This window comes from Perna viridis, chromosome 7 (genome assembly GCF_037379345.1).
Source record: "Perna viridis isolate PV_CMFRI_1.1 ecotype Kerala chromosome 7, ASM3737934v1, whole genome shotgun sequence".
NCBI lineage: Eukaryota > Metazoa > Mollusca > Bivalvia > Mytilida > Mytilidae > Perna > Perna viridis.
The window spans coordinates 33,839,595-33,856,319 of NC_142451.1; the positions used below are offsets into that span (position 1 = coordinate 33,839,595).

A 16,725-nucleotide genomic window follows, 5' to 3' on the forward strand; every position below is an offset into this window, starting at 1 on the left:
GCTTAACTAGCTAATTATTATTAACTCGAAAATTCCCAAACAAGCATACACCAGTTTAATATTTTATAAGATACATATTTTTATTTTTAGCAAAGTGAAAACAGTTCTGTTTGTTCCATATGCCTAACATGATTTTATTGTTTTTTAAGGGCAATAACTCTATTGAGGAGTCGTTCTACGACTTCAACCCATGGAGACTTTTGTAGGCCTAATCAAAAGGTTCATTTCATCAATTAAGTTTTTTTCTGTCTAATGTAGTTTTCAAGATATTGGCTAAAAATTTAAAAAAAAAAGTCATTTTTCTCCTTTGAAGAGCAATAACTCTGAGTCAATTTACAATTTCGTCCAAATGAAGACTATAGAAGAGCTCTCCAAGCTGAGGAAGGACGGTCACATTTATTTTCTAACATCCCTTAAAAGTTTTTGAGATATGTAGAAAAACTAATAGCATTGGCCTTATTAACAAAATATAGATTCCATTCAATAAACATAGAGACAGATAGATCCACATTTACAATGTAACATACATGTACATTATCAAATATGTATATCAACTTTGTCTGAAACTCTTTTGCATCCTGTGAGTGAAAAGAAATCCATCCCTTTGATAGGCTGTATGTAATGCATTTCATCGGAAATAATTTCAATCAAATCAGCAGTGGGTTGTTTTCCCTTCTTAATCAAATCTTTTTCAATACATTGATGAATATGTTGTTTATTCAATGGAAGAAATGGAACAAATGTATCAATCAAACCTTGTTCACTAAAATCATGATACCACTGTCTTTCTGAATCTTCATCAGTTAATACTGAATATATGTCATTAAATGAGATCTCATTCCTGTGTCTTCCTTCTCTCATTTTTGAAAAGAGAAAATTATTAATCTGATATCCTCTGGAGTTACTCAAAAAAATGAAAATAATCCAGGTTTTTTGCATTTCAAATGTCTGTATATACTTCATCACATTAAGGAGTCCTTCAAGGAGACTCACCGTTGCCTTGTCCATTTCATCGAATACGAACATATTAACATAGCAAAGAGTTATATTGCCTTTGATCCATTGTTGAATATTGTCTCTGTAAGTATCATCTCTTGATTCGTGTGGAAAGTGTAAAGGAACTAAAAAAGTTGTCACACGTATATTTTCAAATCCATGAACTAATTGTTTTGTGACAAAATTCTTACCAACACCAGTCCATCCATGGAATGAAAATACTAAAGGGTTTGTGGAAACTTTGGTATCATTTTGCATACGTTGAGATATATTTCTAAGTGTTGTAGTTAATGCAAACTTGGCAATATGCTGACCAAATACATTTTCATCAAATACACGTTCAAAGTTACTAACATCTATGTCAATTTGGCATTTCTGATGAATCATCAGAAACTTGACCAAAAGAGCAAACAAAGTAGCTATGAAAAACCAAATGTATATTTTCTTCTGAGCAACATTCTGTGTCCCTTCTACAGACTTTCTTTTCTTCATTCTTCTCTCTCTAGGTGACAATTCTGCACTTTTTGACCGAGACTTCCTATTATTTTTCTCTTCTTTTAGTCTTTTTATTTCATTTTGCAATGACTCAAGTTTTTCTAAACTTTCAGTTGAAGTACTTTCTTTACTTTGTTTAGAAGGAACAAGAGACCTCATACGAGTTGTCGGCAATGTATGAGAGAATGGTTTCAAATGTACAAGATCTTGTTGAGTGTCAGTTGGCCTTAATATCACTTGGAAATTATTGAATGAGAAATTAGCAAGTGATGTAGAATGATTTCTGTCAAGAGATGTGTCTACATCCATATCAGAATTACTGTTATTGAAAAAGCTGGTATTCTCACCAGAAACATCCATAGGTTCATCAGCCATTTCACCTACAGTATAAAAAGATATACTTGATAACTTCTGTATTTCATGGAAACTTAAAAATCATACTGTTACCTTGGAATAACAATATGCTATTACAATGTATAATAATGGTATAAAAAATAACGGTAACTTGAACTAATCCAAAATAACTTGATAGGGAAGAGGAGGAAAGCTTGGTTTAAAATTTCAAAAAATCTTATCGTTAGACAACTCTTGTAATTTACCTGAAATATTGACACTTTAGTAGTACCTATTGTCTAATATGGATTAGAGATCTGGGCTAGCTGAAAAAAAAATCATTGACTCAGACTCCTAAGAACACTTACACTTAAAAAGATCATCAATGAAATTCTCTGTGTCCATAGCAAAATTGACTCAGACTCCTAAGAACACTTACACTTAAAAAGATCATCAATGAAATTCTCTGTGTCCATAGCAAAACCACAAACATTGAACACCTAACAGAATTAAATAGAACATCCCTACATCTTAAAGTTCAAATGAATATTATAAAATTTCTTAATAATTGATATACTTATTTCCCCTAATGCATTAGTATATGGCAATTTTCAACACAGAAAAAGTTAAAAATATATGGATGTTAATTATAAAGAAAGAATAATCAAGGAAACCAAAATTTTAGCAGAAATAAAAAAGAATGTAATCCTGGGTCAAAGACCAGACATGGAAGAGTAATCAAGGGAACCAAGCGGAAAGTAGACACTTACAACAAAGAACATAAAATAACCAAGATAACAAATACAAAGCCACAAAAATAAATAAGCAACTCAAGACTCCACTAAAAACTAGGAGCATGGACAAGGTACACTGGCAGGTTAATCGTCCTCTGCTTTTCTAGGAATACCCACTGAGATGCAGTGGAAGAAACTAACAGTAGACCTATGGACCGAGTAAAATCAAACAGGTCTATGATGAAATAGGCTCAAGTTGCTTTAAAATGTACAGTGCCGTCTATGTAAAATTATAATGGGTCTATGTTGACAAAAAATTCAGTTTCTAGTACTGGAGATGTAGTGATGACATCAATCTTGTAGCAACATAGCCCTGTTCCACTGTAAGAAGTTCAGTGTGATACAAAAAGTCTGTGTACTTATGGCAAGCTCTGGCATAACATATTTTGATATGAAAACTCCATACACAGGTGCTGAAGGGATGTTGCCACAGATGAAAGGAAAGTTGACAATTCTGAATGAACAGTTATCACGTTTGTCGTAAAGTTTAGTCAATAGTTTTCCTTTATAATCGATCTCTAAGTGTAGATCAAGATATGGCATGCATTTGCTACAGAAATGCTCAGATTCCAGAATATTGAAAGTATAATGATCATATTTGTTAGTCATGTAATAGTGGTGACATCGAAAATGAGAATGAACATCATTTCTTTTTGGTATGCACTCAAAATATATCACAGAAAAGTATACATTGAGACAAACTAAAAAGAAAGTGCTCATTTCCTTTATTGAAGCCCCGTTTACAATAGAAGACTAATCCTACAAACTTAATAGCAATTCTACTGATATACTAAAATTATCACTTAAATTACTGAATGAATGCTGGAAACTGAAATCTATTTGAATAAGTTTGTATATGTGAATTTTCCTCTTTTTTTATTGTTTATTTCTATCCACAATTATTATTATTACCACTGTCACAGATCATGGTCATATATAAATGTAGTATATCACTTATTTTACTGTTCTTTTTAATTATTGTATTGTTAGTATTCGTGTCATAACCATTTACTGTAAATACATTTGTGCAAATAATATAATTTTGCCTATTGCCTATTGTATAATTTTTCAAAAATTCATAAATGACAACAAAATTATCCATTAACCATATCAATTTAACCAGCATTTGTTGAGTAACCTGTCACCAATTTTCACGAAAAATGATGAGCATATCATCAGTCATGTATAGATTGTTTTCAGTTGAAGAGTATTTTAAGGTATACCTTTTTCAACACATATTTCAATTACCCCCTTCCCCTACAGGCACAGCATTAGGGGTATTAAGCCCTAATTATGACCAAAACTTAACAAATCAGTTTTAATATTAACCAAGGATTTATATATAGCATGAGATATGAATCCTTCTAAATTTAACTCTTTGTATTAACATACAAATTGTTCAAAATGTTCTGATATACATAAATATTGAGAAAATGATTTGCTTTGTGAATTTTATTTATAGTAGTGGTGTCAATATGATGTTGCAATTACATGTTATATAACTGAACATTAAATACCAATAGTTAAATTTCGTTGTTTTCTGTCCATGACTTTAAAATTCCAGTTAGTTGTTTCTGTACGGCAAGCTAAAGTGGACAAAAACGCCTATTTATAAATAATTATTAATATTTGTAATTCAGTTATAAATAAAAAAATGTATTTATAATTCATTTGTAAATATTTATAAATGAATTATAAACATATATAATTATTTATAAATATTTATAAATAGGATTTTGTCCACTGTGGCTGGCCATATAAATTTTCTATACATTTTTACAGAGACGTAGTATAGCTAATAGCTTGGGCCAGATAAGATCTAGTATTGCTGGAATAATAGGTCCGTATACATACTTTCCCTAAATGAAAAACAACTTGACATTAATAAGATCATCTACTAGTAATAAGAAGTTCATAATCAGGGATTCCCGCCTGGATAAGGAGAAAGTGAAAGTGGTAACTACAAGGGGAGGTAATTAATGAACCTACTTTCGTTTTACATTTATTCAACACACCCACTTCACCAGAAGAGATGAGAAGATTGCTTTTAATCTCAAACTCTACTTTACATGGGGGGAAATACTTAGAACATTGCAAGGACCAAATAGTACAGTTTCTTGCCAAGTACATACTATAATACATTGAACATTTCGATTCGACGATTGCACGAGATTCGAAAAGTAGATTTCCACTTCCAGCCAATCTTTGAGTTTTTGGTTTATAAACATTATTGTTGGTTTTGTTTTTTAAAGAATTGAAACTGTTTAAGGTTATTTAACGATCAACCAGGTTATTAGTTTTTCAAACCTAAAATATGTTTGAAGAAAATAAATCATGCCTATATTTATACCTTTTGAACTTGGATGAACAAAATTACAACAGTGATAATAAATGCATCATGATCTTGCTTTTTGCCTTTAATAGGTGTACACATGTAAGCCTGGTTTTATATTTCACTAAACAATGCACAAATTCAAAATGACCCAAAACCAAAAATGACAGCTCTTTTGAAATCAGAGAAACAATGTATTATCATTGAGCCTCCGATCATTTGAGAACAAGGTATCATTTTTAATTTGAAATTATTTTGGAATTTAAAAAATTACAATATAAAAAAATGATTGTTAAACTAATCCTTACCAGGGAGTGAAATATAAAGTCCCTTCTGTTTCTAAGGGGTCAATAGTCATGACAAAATAATTCCAAATTCAAATAATACCTTAAGTTTGAAGGAAAATTCAGTATGAAAACTATGTGAAAATATATTCTTTTTTGCAATATGTTCAACTCCTGTGAATATATCTATTAGTGAAATGTTGATATATTTTGTTGTAAATTAATGCACACATTCCTGTGAAAAAATATGAAATCAAAATAGCCAGCATTTTACGTACTTTAATATTAATAGTTTTTGATTACAATAAAAAAAAATACTATAAATGTGAAGTCTGTGATATGCTTTTATTCAGATCCTACAACCTCAAAATCAACTATTACAGCTGAGAGATAAAAAATATTGAAAGGGCATGGCTTAACAAGCTAATGAACTTAAAAATTCCCCATCATGCATACACCAATTTAATAGTTCATAAGATACATATTTTTATTTTTAGCGAAGTGAAAACAGTTCTGTTTGTTCCATATGCCTTACATGATAGAGACGCGTATGCTGCATTAGCAGGAAAGGCTTTCAAAGAGATAGGTAGTTCTGACTTCACACATGTATAAGCATTCATGCATTTGCTATAGAAAGGGGCAGATACCAGAATTTTGAAAGAATTAATCGCTTTTGTCTGTCATATAATAGTGGTGACATTGAAGATAAATTTACTTATCACTTAATGAAACTAACTTTACATCACAGAGAAATATTTATCGAGACAAATGCTCATTTTCTTTATCAGAATGTGTTTTGCACAAATAAATGTTGTCCATTGTCTACTGTTTAAATTAGTGACAATAGTTGAAACTTAAATAATTCATAAAAGTATTTTTATATGCTTGCAATAAAAAACTGTGTACATTTAAATAATTTACTTTGATGGATGTATAGTTGTTTTTTTAAGGAGTAAACACCTTTTTAAAGGAAGTTAATCATGTAATGGTATATAAAAACTGGACCAATTCAGTCTAAATATAATAACATTTGTCTAGTTCACAGGGGAAGTTATTAAAATGCTTTAAAATGGGAGAAAAAAAGAAAATTAATATGTAACCTTCTATCATAGAACTTTTGATTATCTTTGCCCAGGCTGGTCAAACTCCATCTTGTTAACATTGCTTATTATTGGAGTCACATCAGCATTGTTTATTAAAAATAATAATAAAATAAACGACTACAGGATATGTACTAAGGTGCAATCAAATAAGAATTTCTATGGGATACAAAATACCTTTAGATTCACTTGTAAAGTTAATAGTAAAACAGGCATAAAGCTTTTCATACAAAGGAACTTTTTGTTTCAGTTTTGTTTTATTGTTGACTGTGTACCACTTATTAACATTTCATTTATATATATATATAGGATATAATGTGGAAAGCATTCATCAACAACCCAGTCCTGTTGAAGCTGTTAATAAAGCACAAGCCATATTCATTGGTGTGTATGAACACCTTGTATAATTATTGACCTAACTAATGTAGCTCTATAAAATAAATGATACATGTATTCCTTTTTTGCCTTACACCTTTCTCTCCCTCATAATATGTAAAGATCAACTTTCAAACTTATAAATAACATTCATTTCAACATCTGATGCAAATTTTTAAGGCAGGCTGTTCATATTTGTTTCATATTTTGGATATTTTATATAGTATATATATCTTATATACTTTGTCTTAAATGATTACATCAATAGATTTTTACTGTTTTCTGATTGGTCTAAAAACTTTTTTTTCAAGTCATGTTAAATCTTGACATTGGTTCAAATTTGCTCAAATACATTGTACAAGTAATTCTATCTGCTTGCACGGTTATGCTAAAAATAGATAAAAAAACAATCATGCGGAATTTAATAATGTATGGTTTTAACCTAAACATGGAATATGAGATTAGAGTCTCACAAGCACATTGATTCATGTAATAAAACAAGTAATGAGTTTGATATAAGTTGCTATCTCATTGATTAACCAACAAAGGAAAATGTTATATTTACTGAACCACATTTCCTAGGGATAAATCATGATAGCAACTTATATCAAAGTCAATACCGGTAATTGGTATAATAACACAATTCTTCAACTGGAGTAGTTCTTATCTTAAATTATTTTGTTGCTTATTTATTTGGGTTAATGGGCTTTGAATTTTTACTACAAATTGTGCTATTTAAAGTGGCACACAAAAACAAAATAAAATTCAGATAAATCTGTAATTTTGTAGTATGGAACTGCTGGCAAATTTGATACCAGTTACAGTATTTTGATTTATTTTATAGGAGGTGGTAACACTTTTAGACTTCTGAAGACACTGTATGAAGAGAATGTTGTAGAGGCCATAAGGAGTAGAGTACTGAAGGTATTGTCTTTACTAAAACAATTGGGACATAAAATGGAATCTATCATACTATTTGTAATTCTCCTATACTAAAAATGACTAATTTTACTATTTTCAAATATAGTTCACATTTTAATTTTGTTTAACTTTTGAAAAAATATTTGTTTAAAATAAAAGGATGTACATGTTCTTCTGGTTGAGGGTATTTGATTTCTATGTGTTGAAGTTTAAAAAAAATTTTGTGACTTGTGAGGAAAATGGGTTTTCTGCAATCTTCTATATGTATGTATCCCAGGATGGAGTACCATACATAGGATCCAGTGCAGGTACTAATGTGTCTACCCTGAGTATAAAAACTACCAATGACATGCCCATTGTGTACCCTCCATCATTTGATGCTCTAGGATTGCTACCATTCAATATCAACCCTCATTATCTTGACCCAGATACTAACAGCAAACATATGGGGGTAAGATAAGATAATTTAGTCAGAGTAAATTGTTAAGTTAGATGCAAATGTACTCAGCTAAAAAAACAGATAACATTATGGACATATTCCTTACAGCAGTTGAATAGTGTTTTTTTTAAGAGGTTAATCAAGTAAAGTTGTTAGTACTAAAAGTGTAATGAGGTTGTAAAGCATCAGCCATTTTTATTTAGGGTAGATTATTTAAAAAAAAATTATTCCATTTTTTTTTACTCAGCCATGGACAGAAAAAATATTTTAACTCAATATCCCCCGTTACTTTACAATGTAGATTAAAACCCTGGCTGCTGCTGAAAAGAAATTACTATCACCTTTGCATGAAAAAAAAATTCTAACACAAAATAAAATCCCAGGCCCCCCTTGGAAAAAAAATGGTCTGTGCCTAAATCAGGTAATTCTACTTAATTCTTTTAAAGTGCTGAATATTTTACCAGACATTTCATACTTTTGAAACTTATATCTGTCAATATCTATTATAAATTGATGGAAAAAATAACAGTTTTAATTAATTTATAATCCAACATAAGGTCTCACTAACCACTTCCGGGTCAAATGTCCACCCCCCTATGTAGTACCAAAAACACACTGAACCTAGACATATGCATTGTAAGTGCATTATTTGTGTGTATTATGATTAAAAGTAGTCAAAATGAAGCTGAGAATGTGTACTTTAAAATCATATATGTAATTAACTACAAAAGTGTATGAATATTGTTTACATATGTGAGTACTTTGCCTCCATGCTGTCAGTTAGCAGAACAGGTAAAAATGTGGATTTTCAGTATTATTTATTCAAGTAAATTTTGTGAAGAATTTCTACTATCATCGTACCATTAGCATAATGATTTTGGAAGCCTTATTTTCCAAGCTTCGCAATGGTATGCAACTTTAAGATGTCATTTGTCCTGGGAATTCACAGTGAGACTTTGAAAATTACTTTTTTAACATGTAAAGTAATGGAAACGTTAGAAGTGGTTAGTGAGACCTAAACGTACATGTTTATGGTAGAGGGGAGATAATCATTCATTTATGATACTTATTTCTTCTACCAAGTAGTCCTAGTAGGTTCATAAATACATTGAAATTTTTAACTGCAGGAGACGAGGGAACAAAGAATTAAACAGTTTCATGAATATGAGGACAGTCCACCTGTTCTGGTAAGTCACATAATCCAATCCAGTGAACAAAGGACTTGATATATTCTAGAAATAGATTTGTTTTTAATAGAGATAAAAATATTTTAAATGTTGAACACTTTTTTCTTGATTTTATTAAGCATTCAAATCTGCTTGTTAGGTTTTCAACTTGAATAATGTACTAGGTAACTGATCTTGTAATATTATCTGACCAAAGTTATACAGAACGAAGTGTCTATAAAAGTATTTACATGTATGTATTTAAAGGTAATTTGTAAAGCATAGTTGATTGGAACAGATCTGTTACTCTAAATCTATTTATACAACATGTACACTCAAGTGACTCAACATACAAGATATTTGCTTAATGTCTACAAGCATTTTAAGTCAAGTGTATTTTTTTTAATTTGAAATTTACTTGTCATAAATCTAAGGTTCATATTTTGTTAGAACAACTAATGCAGAAATAAACAGTAACTTTACTATCATTACAAAAGTATCAATGTCTGGATCTGTAAAAATTAAAGTCTGGAAAGATGTTAGTCCACAAAATTTGTTAAGTACAAGGCCTGTAAATTTGCTAAAAATCATTAAGGTAGTACAATACAGTTAGGTCATTTCTGAAAATTTGATCTCATTTTGTTGAAATAAAACTGTTTTGAGGCAGTCCGCACAGAAATTTCTAGTGTTTTGTCATAAAAAAGTGCATATTTTTGAAATCCTTGGTGTGTGGAGGTTCAAGTAATTTATAAGTAATTTAGTGATTATTGTTATAAAATCCAGTAGCCATGGTAACATACTGAAAAAAATATTACTGAGTTTTAGTACAGATCAGGAGTGCTTTTCCAAAACTAACTGCCAATTACTATGTTTTATAAAATATCAGGCACTTAGACACTACCACAGGATGAAAGCATGCATGGAGTAGGTGGAAAAAGGGTAAAAATAATAACACCCTTTTCGATTCATTCTCTCACAATTTTAGTTCCAAAAGTTCGTGCGAAATAAGGTATTTTGAAAATCAGCCATCTGATGCTGAGAGGAGAACCTAATATGGCAGGGGACTGAAACATTCCGAATACCATTCTTCCTTTAAATTACACCTGTTTACCATTACATAAATTACATCTGTCTATGTATAAATGCTTAACTACATTTAAACAATGTATCCACCAAAACTGAACTTTTAATTTTAAGTCTCACTAAATTTGACCGGGGTAACTTGGCATGCGAAACAGTGTGCCTTAATGTAACTGTATAGTGCACCCTAAAGCATAATTAAATGTAAACTTGTTCTGCATCCCTTCTGCAAGCCTCATCTTAAAGTTCTTATAAAATGGGTTCTGGTAATACATTTCTATATTTACAGGGATTGAGAGAAGGCTGTATGTTGTTAGTGGAGGACCAGAAAGCGACTCTACTTGGTAAAACTGATGCTAGACTCTTTGCGAGGTAATTGTGACTTATGCATTAGATCAATTACTTTGAAAGTACTATTGTTTGTGGGGTATCCATTTTTATGGTTTTCGTGGGTAGGCTAAACCACGAAATTTGGTTCCCAATGAAAATAAATTTTCATTTGATGTGTATACTGAAAACCTCAAAACATTAAATTTAAGAATCCATGAACTCGTGTTTCAACCTTAATCGGCGAAAATTGGTATCTTTGTATTTAAGTACTTTCACAGTAATACAATAGAGATTTATCAGCTTTTCTTAGTGGATTGAATTTGACATTTCACTGATTGATATACATGTAATGATTTTTCTATTAAATAGTGTAATAAAACATCAGCAATGTTTAGATCACTCATACCAATAATAATAGGATGTTTATTTGGAAAGAGGGAATAACCAACATATGATCAGGGGTGCCGACAAACACCTAGATTTAATGAGTGCGCGGAACTTGTTCTGTGCACAAGTTAAATCTTTTATATGTGTTGTTGGCACAAGTGATCATATTTTGGTTATTTACGATAACCAATTGATTATCCTATTTATTATATAAATTTTCTCCATTATTCATTGCTATTTTCAGTATGAATGTTATATTTTGTGAACATGGTAATTCATGTTGTGAAGTTTTGGCAGGAGGAAGTCCGAGAGTGAAATTACTGAATTTATTTCACAGTGTGAATTAATGATTGTTTTTACACTGGGAACAATCGGTAAATCACTGTTATCTATATGATAATGCAAGATAACTTGACCATTGTGCTGTTTTGATATTCATTCAATTCATTATCATGTTTTTATTTGATATTAACCTTTTACAATGTCTATCACTAGATTATAAACAATGTTATTGGTATGTTATGATTGATGGTCAATATATTTAAGGTGTAAACTACATTTAATGATTGTAGTTAGTTACCATTATTTTTTAATAAACTATAAATATTTGTTATAATTTGTTGATATGTTATAATGCACTGATGTGCATCATATCCTGTTAAACATTCAATATTCTGTCCAACAAGACTTAGATATGTGTAAATAGATCACACAAAAGTACTTTAAGCCTGCCACATTTTTTGCATCTGTCTTAAGTCAGAAATTGATGGCCTCTGTATGTTTTGTTTCATTTTTACTTTCAGTCTACTTTTATGTTGCTTGAGTATATAGGGGCAACTATTTTACTGAACATATCTATGATCTTATTTTTGGGCCAGCCCCAGCCTGTCCTGTGTTGTGAGGGTTTCCTCTTCATTCATTGAAGAACCATGGATGGCCTTCTGTGTTGTGAGGGTTTCCTCTTCATTCATTGAAGAACCATGGATGGCCTTGGACCGATATTTTTCATCCCGGTTGGGGCTGTTGTCTCTTTGACATATTCACCTTTTCCATTTTTGTTATATATTATAATTTTTTAGTATTTTCTTTGAAGAATTGGCATTTTACAAAATTTGTTTTATTTTTAGGGGAAAGGAACCAGTAGAATATAAACTAGGATCAGACATGTCATTCCTGTTACAGTCTTAATCATAAACTGTTATAACATTAATGATTCCATGAAAATAAATGTAAAGTTTTACCTATATCTGCTGTAATGATGTTTAAACTATATATACATTACAACATTTTTGTATAGACCTAGTTTTCAGTAGTCTTATTTTGAAATCCCACTCAAGGAGTTTGTTGTATATTGGAAACACCTTGCCAGTCCATCTTCTGAATTTTGTCGAAGTTATCTCAGCTCCCTATTAATAGATTGTTTTCTTATTAGGATGTGTTACTTTATATAGATTTAGCATACATTGTAAGCAATTTTGGGTGCTGTCCAATATCAACTTCCTGTTTAGTGAGACTTTTCCATTTTTCATTTTGCATATGTTACAAAAATGAATGGATTGGTTTCAAATTTGGTTTGTGGCTTTATAAAGATGGGGTATATGTTGTGTATGATTTTGGAAGCTATCTGATATCAATTTCCTGTATAAGTGGTGGTATGCCTAGCACAACAACATGTGCAACATCATGTTATATATATCACCTTGCAAATATTTAATTTGTTCATGTATGTTAACTTCTGGTAAGCAATTTAGACAATTGAAATAAAAAATGTTCACAGAATTACAGTCCTTGAACTGATCTGCGCAACAATTTGACGAATTGATGACGGCTGACTGATTGATAGCTGGTGGATCGATAACCAGTGATCAGTGACCGATTTGATCAGTTTTGTTATGTAAAATGACGCATGATCTGTTTAAAATAAAAGAAATGTGAAATATAAGTATAAATTGATGTTTAAATCTTTTGCATATATATGTAAATATGTGTAAAATTGACAAACAACGAAAACCATAAAATACAGTGACTGTTCTGAGGTCATGTGATGTGATCACTGGTTTAATGGATTGGTTTAACGAATCGATGACTGATTGGAAAGTGATCGATGACCGACTGCAATTTTTGTTGCATGAATTAGTTCAGGTACTGTAGTAGCTGTGTGAAAAAGAGATTACAAGATTTGGAAAACATTGTCCAAGTCATCACCAAGTATAATTTGATCACTTAGGTTCAAATGCAACTTAATTTTACTCATTATTTCATTTCATCAGAAACCTAAAAAAAAACAAACTAGTATTCAGTTGTTTATATATATTGAAAAACTAAGAAGGTTAGAAGGGGAGATAACTTCTTGAAGAAATGATGTAATCTTTTACAGTGTATTTGATAGAACTTTATAATGAAGTCTGTTGATAGTCCAAATTAAGCCAAACTCAAGAGATCCAGAAAGACAAAATAAGGTCTTGAAAAGATCTGAATAATAAAGTTGTGGATACTGAAGTAGTTCAGATATTATTCTGCCAAGGAATTCCCAACTTTTCAGATTGAAATGTGTATGATATACAAGATTTTTCTTATTTCCTATAGAATCTAGAGTAAAAATTTTTGAATAGAATGTTAAACAAGTATAGAAATGTCTCTCAAAAATACAACATGATTGCCAATAGTAAAGTATAAACATGCATTACTCTGGATTATAATACTGTTATTATCACATCTTGTGCAATAAATAAGAACAATTACATTTAAGGAATGACTGACATTTTCGGTCTATGAAGAAAAAATCTCAATAACTGGTGCACACTTGAAAATAACCTGCATAGCAGGTTATTTTCAAGTGTGCACCAAGGTTATTGAGGTTATTTCAAATAAATAGAAAAAATATAACAGTCATTCCTTATATTTTAATTTTAGTATCAAAATTCAACAAGTTATCATTAAAAAAGGTTGATGATGTTAATGACATCATAATCACATTACAAAATTCGGTCTATGAGAAAATGGACAAATTTTTTATCGAATCAGAAAGCATGTTACATCTGAAATTAAATTATCTATTTATAGAGTTTAAAACTATTCATTAAACCCTTAATACACAATCATAATTTTACATTAAAATTCTGTGTTAGTTCTTGTCCTAAGAAACAAGTTAAGTATTAAATGAGATGTTCTATGTAGTTATTTATGTAGATATACTTCCAAGTTCAGATAGTTGTGGATTTTGTGATTTGCAAAAGGTGACCTCAAATCTTCACTAATTTTTCCACTCAAATGATTTGTTCCATTATTATGTCCAGAAAATTCATAACACATTTGAAACTTATTTTGATGGTTTGAAGGAAATAATACAGACAGAAATTATTTCTTTTGGTTAGTCCCTCGTAGGTTGTATGCACTTCACAGTTACTAGCTTAACTAAATAAAACTACATGAATTGCACTTATTTAATTACAAATATTAATTTGATAACAATATCATTTCATAACATTGGTCTTTTTAAAGATCAGGAATGAAAAATCTGCAGTTTTAACAAAATTCGTACACAAACCCGAAATAAATAAAAATAGATTAAATGGAAAAAACAACATAAAATATATTGTCATTCTAAAAAGTAGGTTTATATTTCTTCACTTCAACCATAACATGATGAATATTAATGAGCTCATTCCTAATCTGCATATTTCTAAATGTTGCTTGAGATAAAACTTTTTGGAATCTATGGTAATATTGTATCAGCTGTGTAAGAGCACCCTGAAAAAAAAAAAAAAAAAAAAAAACGTAGTAAAAAATACTTTCAACAAATGTAATAGAAATGTAACACCTTACATTGCATGCATATTGCTTTATTATACCCCACAAACAATTTTTTTTTTGGTGGAAGGGTGTGTGTGTGTGTGTGTGTGTGTGTGTGTGTAAGTTTCACCTTGTCTGTCTGTTGCTGGCAGCATTGTTATGAAACTTTGTGGGATGTTGGATGTGTTAGAATGGCAAATTTGTGTGTCAAAAGTGCTTAGTACAATGTCGAAAGGCTGGGGGTATTAGTCATGTTATGAGCAATGTCTAGTTTTGATTTGTTTGCAGTACTTGAAATAAATAATTTGTTTGCAAAAAGAAATGCTTAGTTAACATCACAATAGGACATTATTAAAGCTATTTTTATTGCCATATGCTATATAAATTCTTCATCAATATTATCCTAATGATTTTTACTTTTGCCAACTTAAATTCTAATCTGGTCACATTAAAATTCCATTTTTTTATTGGTTAGTCATATCAGCTTCATATTTTTTCTATGAATGAAGTCCTATTACTTGAAAATTTTATAACAATTGAAAATAAAGCTTATAAGTTTCAAGAAAATGGGTGCAACCACAACTGAGTAATAGATGAAAACTGCAAAATGCAACCTTCTTTATAGAGCCTGACAAATCTAAATCATGAAATCAGAAAACTACAAAAATTGAAAGGGAACTTACATCAATGTAAGTAAATAATTCAGCAAAATTTCATTGACATTGCTGCTAGGCTTTTTGTGTTCTCATTTGAAACCAGAAAATCATCCAATTTTTGTACTCCAAAACAAAAAAATCAGAAATTTATAAAAATCTAAATTGAGCTGATATCAATAAATAAACAATTCACCAATGTTTCACAAAAATTAGTGACTGCATTTTTGATTTATTGTGTGAAGTGTGAAAAACACAGTGACAGACACCATAATACATCACATAAAACTCTTTTCTAAAATGTATCTACAGTAATATGTGACATTATTCCAACACATTAATGATGTAGGAGATTGTAATTCAATATTTACGGCTGTCAACAGTGTTCATTTGTAGTTTCAAATGAGAGAAAATACATTAAAATAAACTCAATTATTTTCACAAAATAACAAGACCAAAAAGTAGCATGAGTATTTTTAATTTTTTTTTTTCTTGTAAATAAACTTAACCATAAAAAAAAACAGTTGATTAAATGCAATGTATTTTTGTTTTTTTCTTTAAAGATATTACCTGTAATATTTGAGTACCATTCTTGAAGTTAGTAAATGCTCTCATGACTTCACCATTAATCATTTCTAGGGCACGTTTCCAATCATTATTAAAACCTCTGACAATCTGTTGTACCCTTTCTGTAAAATAAGAGATTCTTTTTTATACAGTTAAATTTGTTTAAACCAAAGAACTTCAAAGCCCCTTCATATTGTTTCATTGCATTTCTGACCCATACAAACATTTCAAAAGAAACATATTTTCTATGCAATTAATATTGTAATATCTTATCACAAGGATTAAGAAGAGTTTTGTGAGCTAATCACCTGTACCTGATTTTAGTATGATATAAACAAGAAGTTGTTAATGCCCAAGCTTGAAATAAAATCCCACATGGTAGACCTAAATAAGGATTGTGTTCAAATATGCAGTGCCTGTGACAAGTACTGTGAAAGTACTACAGTTTGTGGGGTACCAATTTCTGTGGTTTTTGTGGATAGGCAAAATCATGAAATTTGGTTTCCAACTAAAGAGAGTTTCCTATTAATATATATACTGAAAATCTTAAAACCATGAATTCAAGAGTCCGTGAACTTATGTGTCTTCCCTAATCCAAGGAAATCAGTATCCATTAATTAAAGTATTTTCACAGTAATTTAGAGAAAACTGATATAATAAAAAAAGTGTGATAGACATATG

The 16,725-nt window shown here is 30.2% G+C and overlaps 3 protein-coding genes across 11 annotated transcripts in view; 1 reads left to right on the plus strand and 2 right to left on the minus strand.

Moving 5' to 3' along the window:
* Positions 1–40: 40 nt before the first annotated feature.
* LOC148612399 (torsin-1A-like) lies at positions 41–4,588 on the minus strand. 2 transcript variants are annotated; one of them, XM_088593790.1, is made up of 2 exons: positions 4,473–4,588; positions 41–1,871 (listed from the first exon to the last, which is right to left on the minus strand). In XM_088593790.1, exons 1-2 carry the CDS (start codon positions 4,510–4,512, stop codon positions 538–540), a joined length of 1,374 nt encoding a protein of 457 aa, XP_088449916.1. In that variant the 5' UTR covers positions 4,513–4,588; the 3' UTR covers positions 41–537. The 2 variants fall into 2 exon arrangements, with proteins under 2 accessions (XP_088449916.1, XP_088449917.1); XM_088593791.1 differs by lacking the exon at positions 4,473–4,588 and adding an exon at positions 4,136–4,214.
* A 9-nt stretch (positions 4,589–4,597) lies between these two features.
* On the plus strand, positions 4,598–12,330 carry LOC148612400 (alpha-aspartyl dipeptidase-like). Of its 2 annotated transcripts, XM_088593793.1 has the most exons (8): positions 4,598–4,742; positions 5,732–5,820; positions 6,644–6,718; positions 7,554–7,633; positions 7,908–8,081; positions 9,197–9,256; positions 10,605–10,687; positions 12,160–12,330. In XM_088593793.1, exons 1-8 carry the CDS (start codon positions 4,651–4,653, stop codon positions 12,218–12,220), a joined length of 714 nt encoding a protein of 237 aa, XP_088449919.1. In that variant the 5' UTR covers positions 4,598–4,650; the 3' UTR covers positions 12,221–12,330. The 2 variants fall into 2 exon arrangements, with proteins under 2 accessions (XP_088449919.1, XP_088449920.1); XM_088593794.1 differs by lacking the exon at positions 7,908–8,081.
* A 2,131-nt stretch (positions 12,331–14,461) lies between these two features.
* The window catches only part of LOC148612401 (vacuolar protein sorting-associated protein 52 homolog), a 39,519-nt gene continuing 37,255 nt past the window's right edge, over positions 14,462–16,725 (minus strand). For all 7 annotated transcript variants that reach the window (XM_088593789.1, XM_088593783.1, XM_088593784.1 and 4 more), the window contains 2 exons: positions 16,048–16,166; positions 14,462–14,782 (listed from right to left, as the gene is read on the minus strand). In XM_088593789.1, the coding sequence (XP_088449915.1) occupies positions 14,636–14,782; positions 16,048–16,166 (266 nt within the window). In that variant the 3' untranslated portion in view covers positions 14,462–14,635. The remainder of the gene's footprint in view (positions 14,783–16,047; positions 16,167–16,725) is intronic.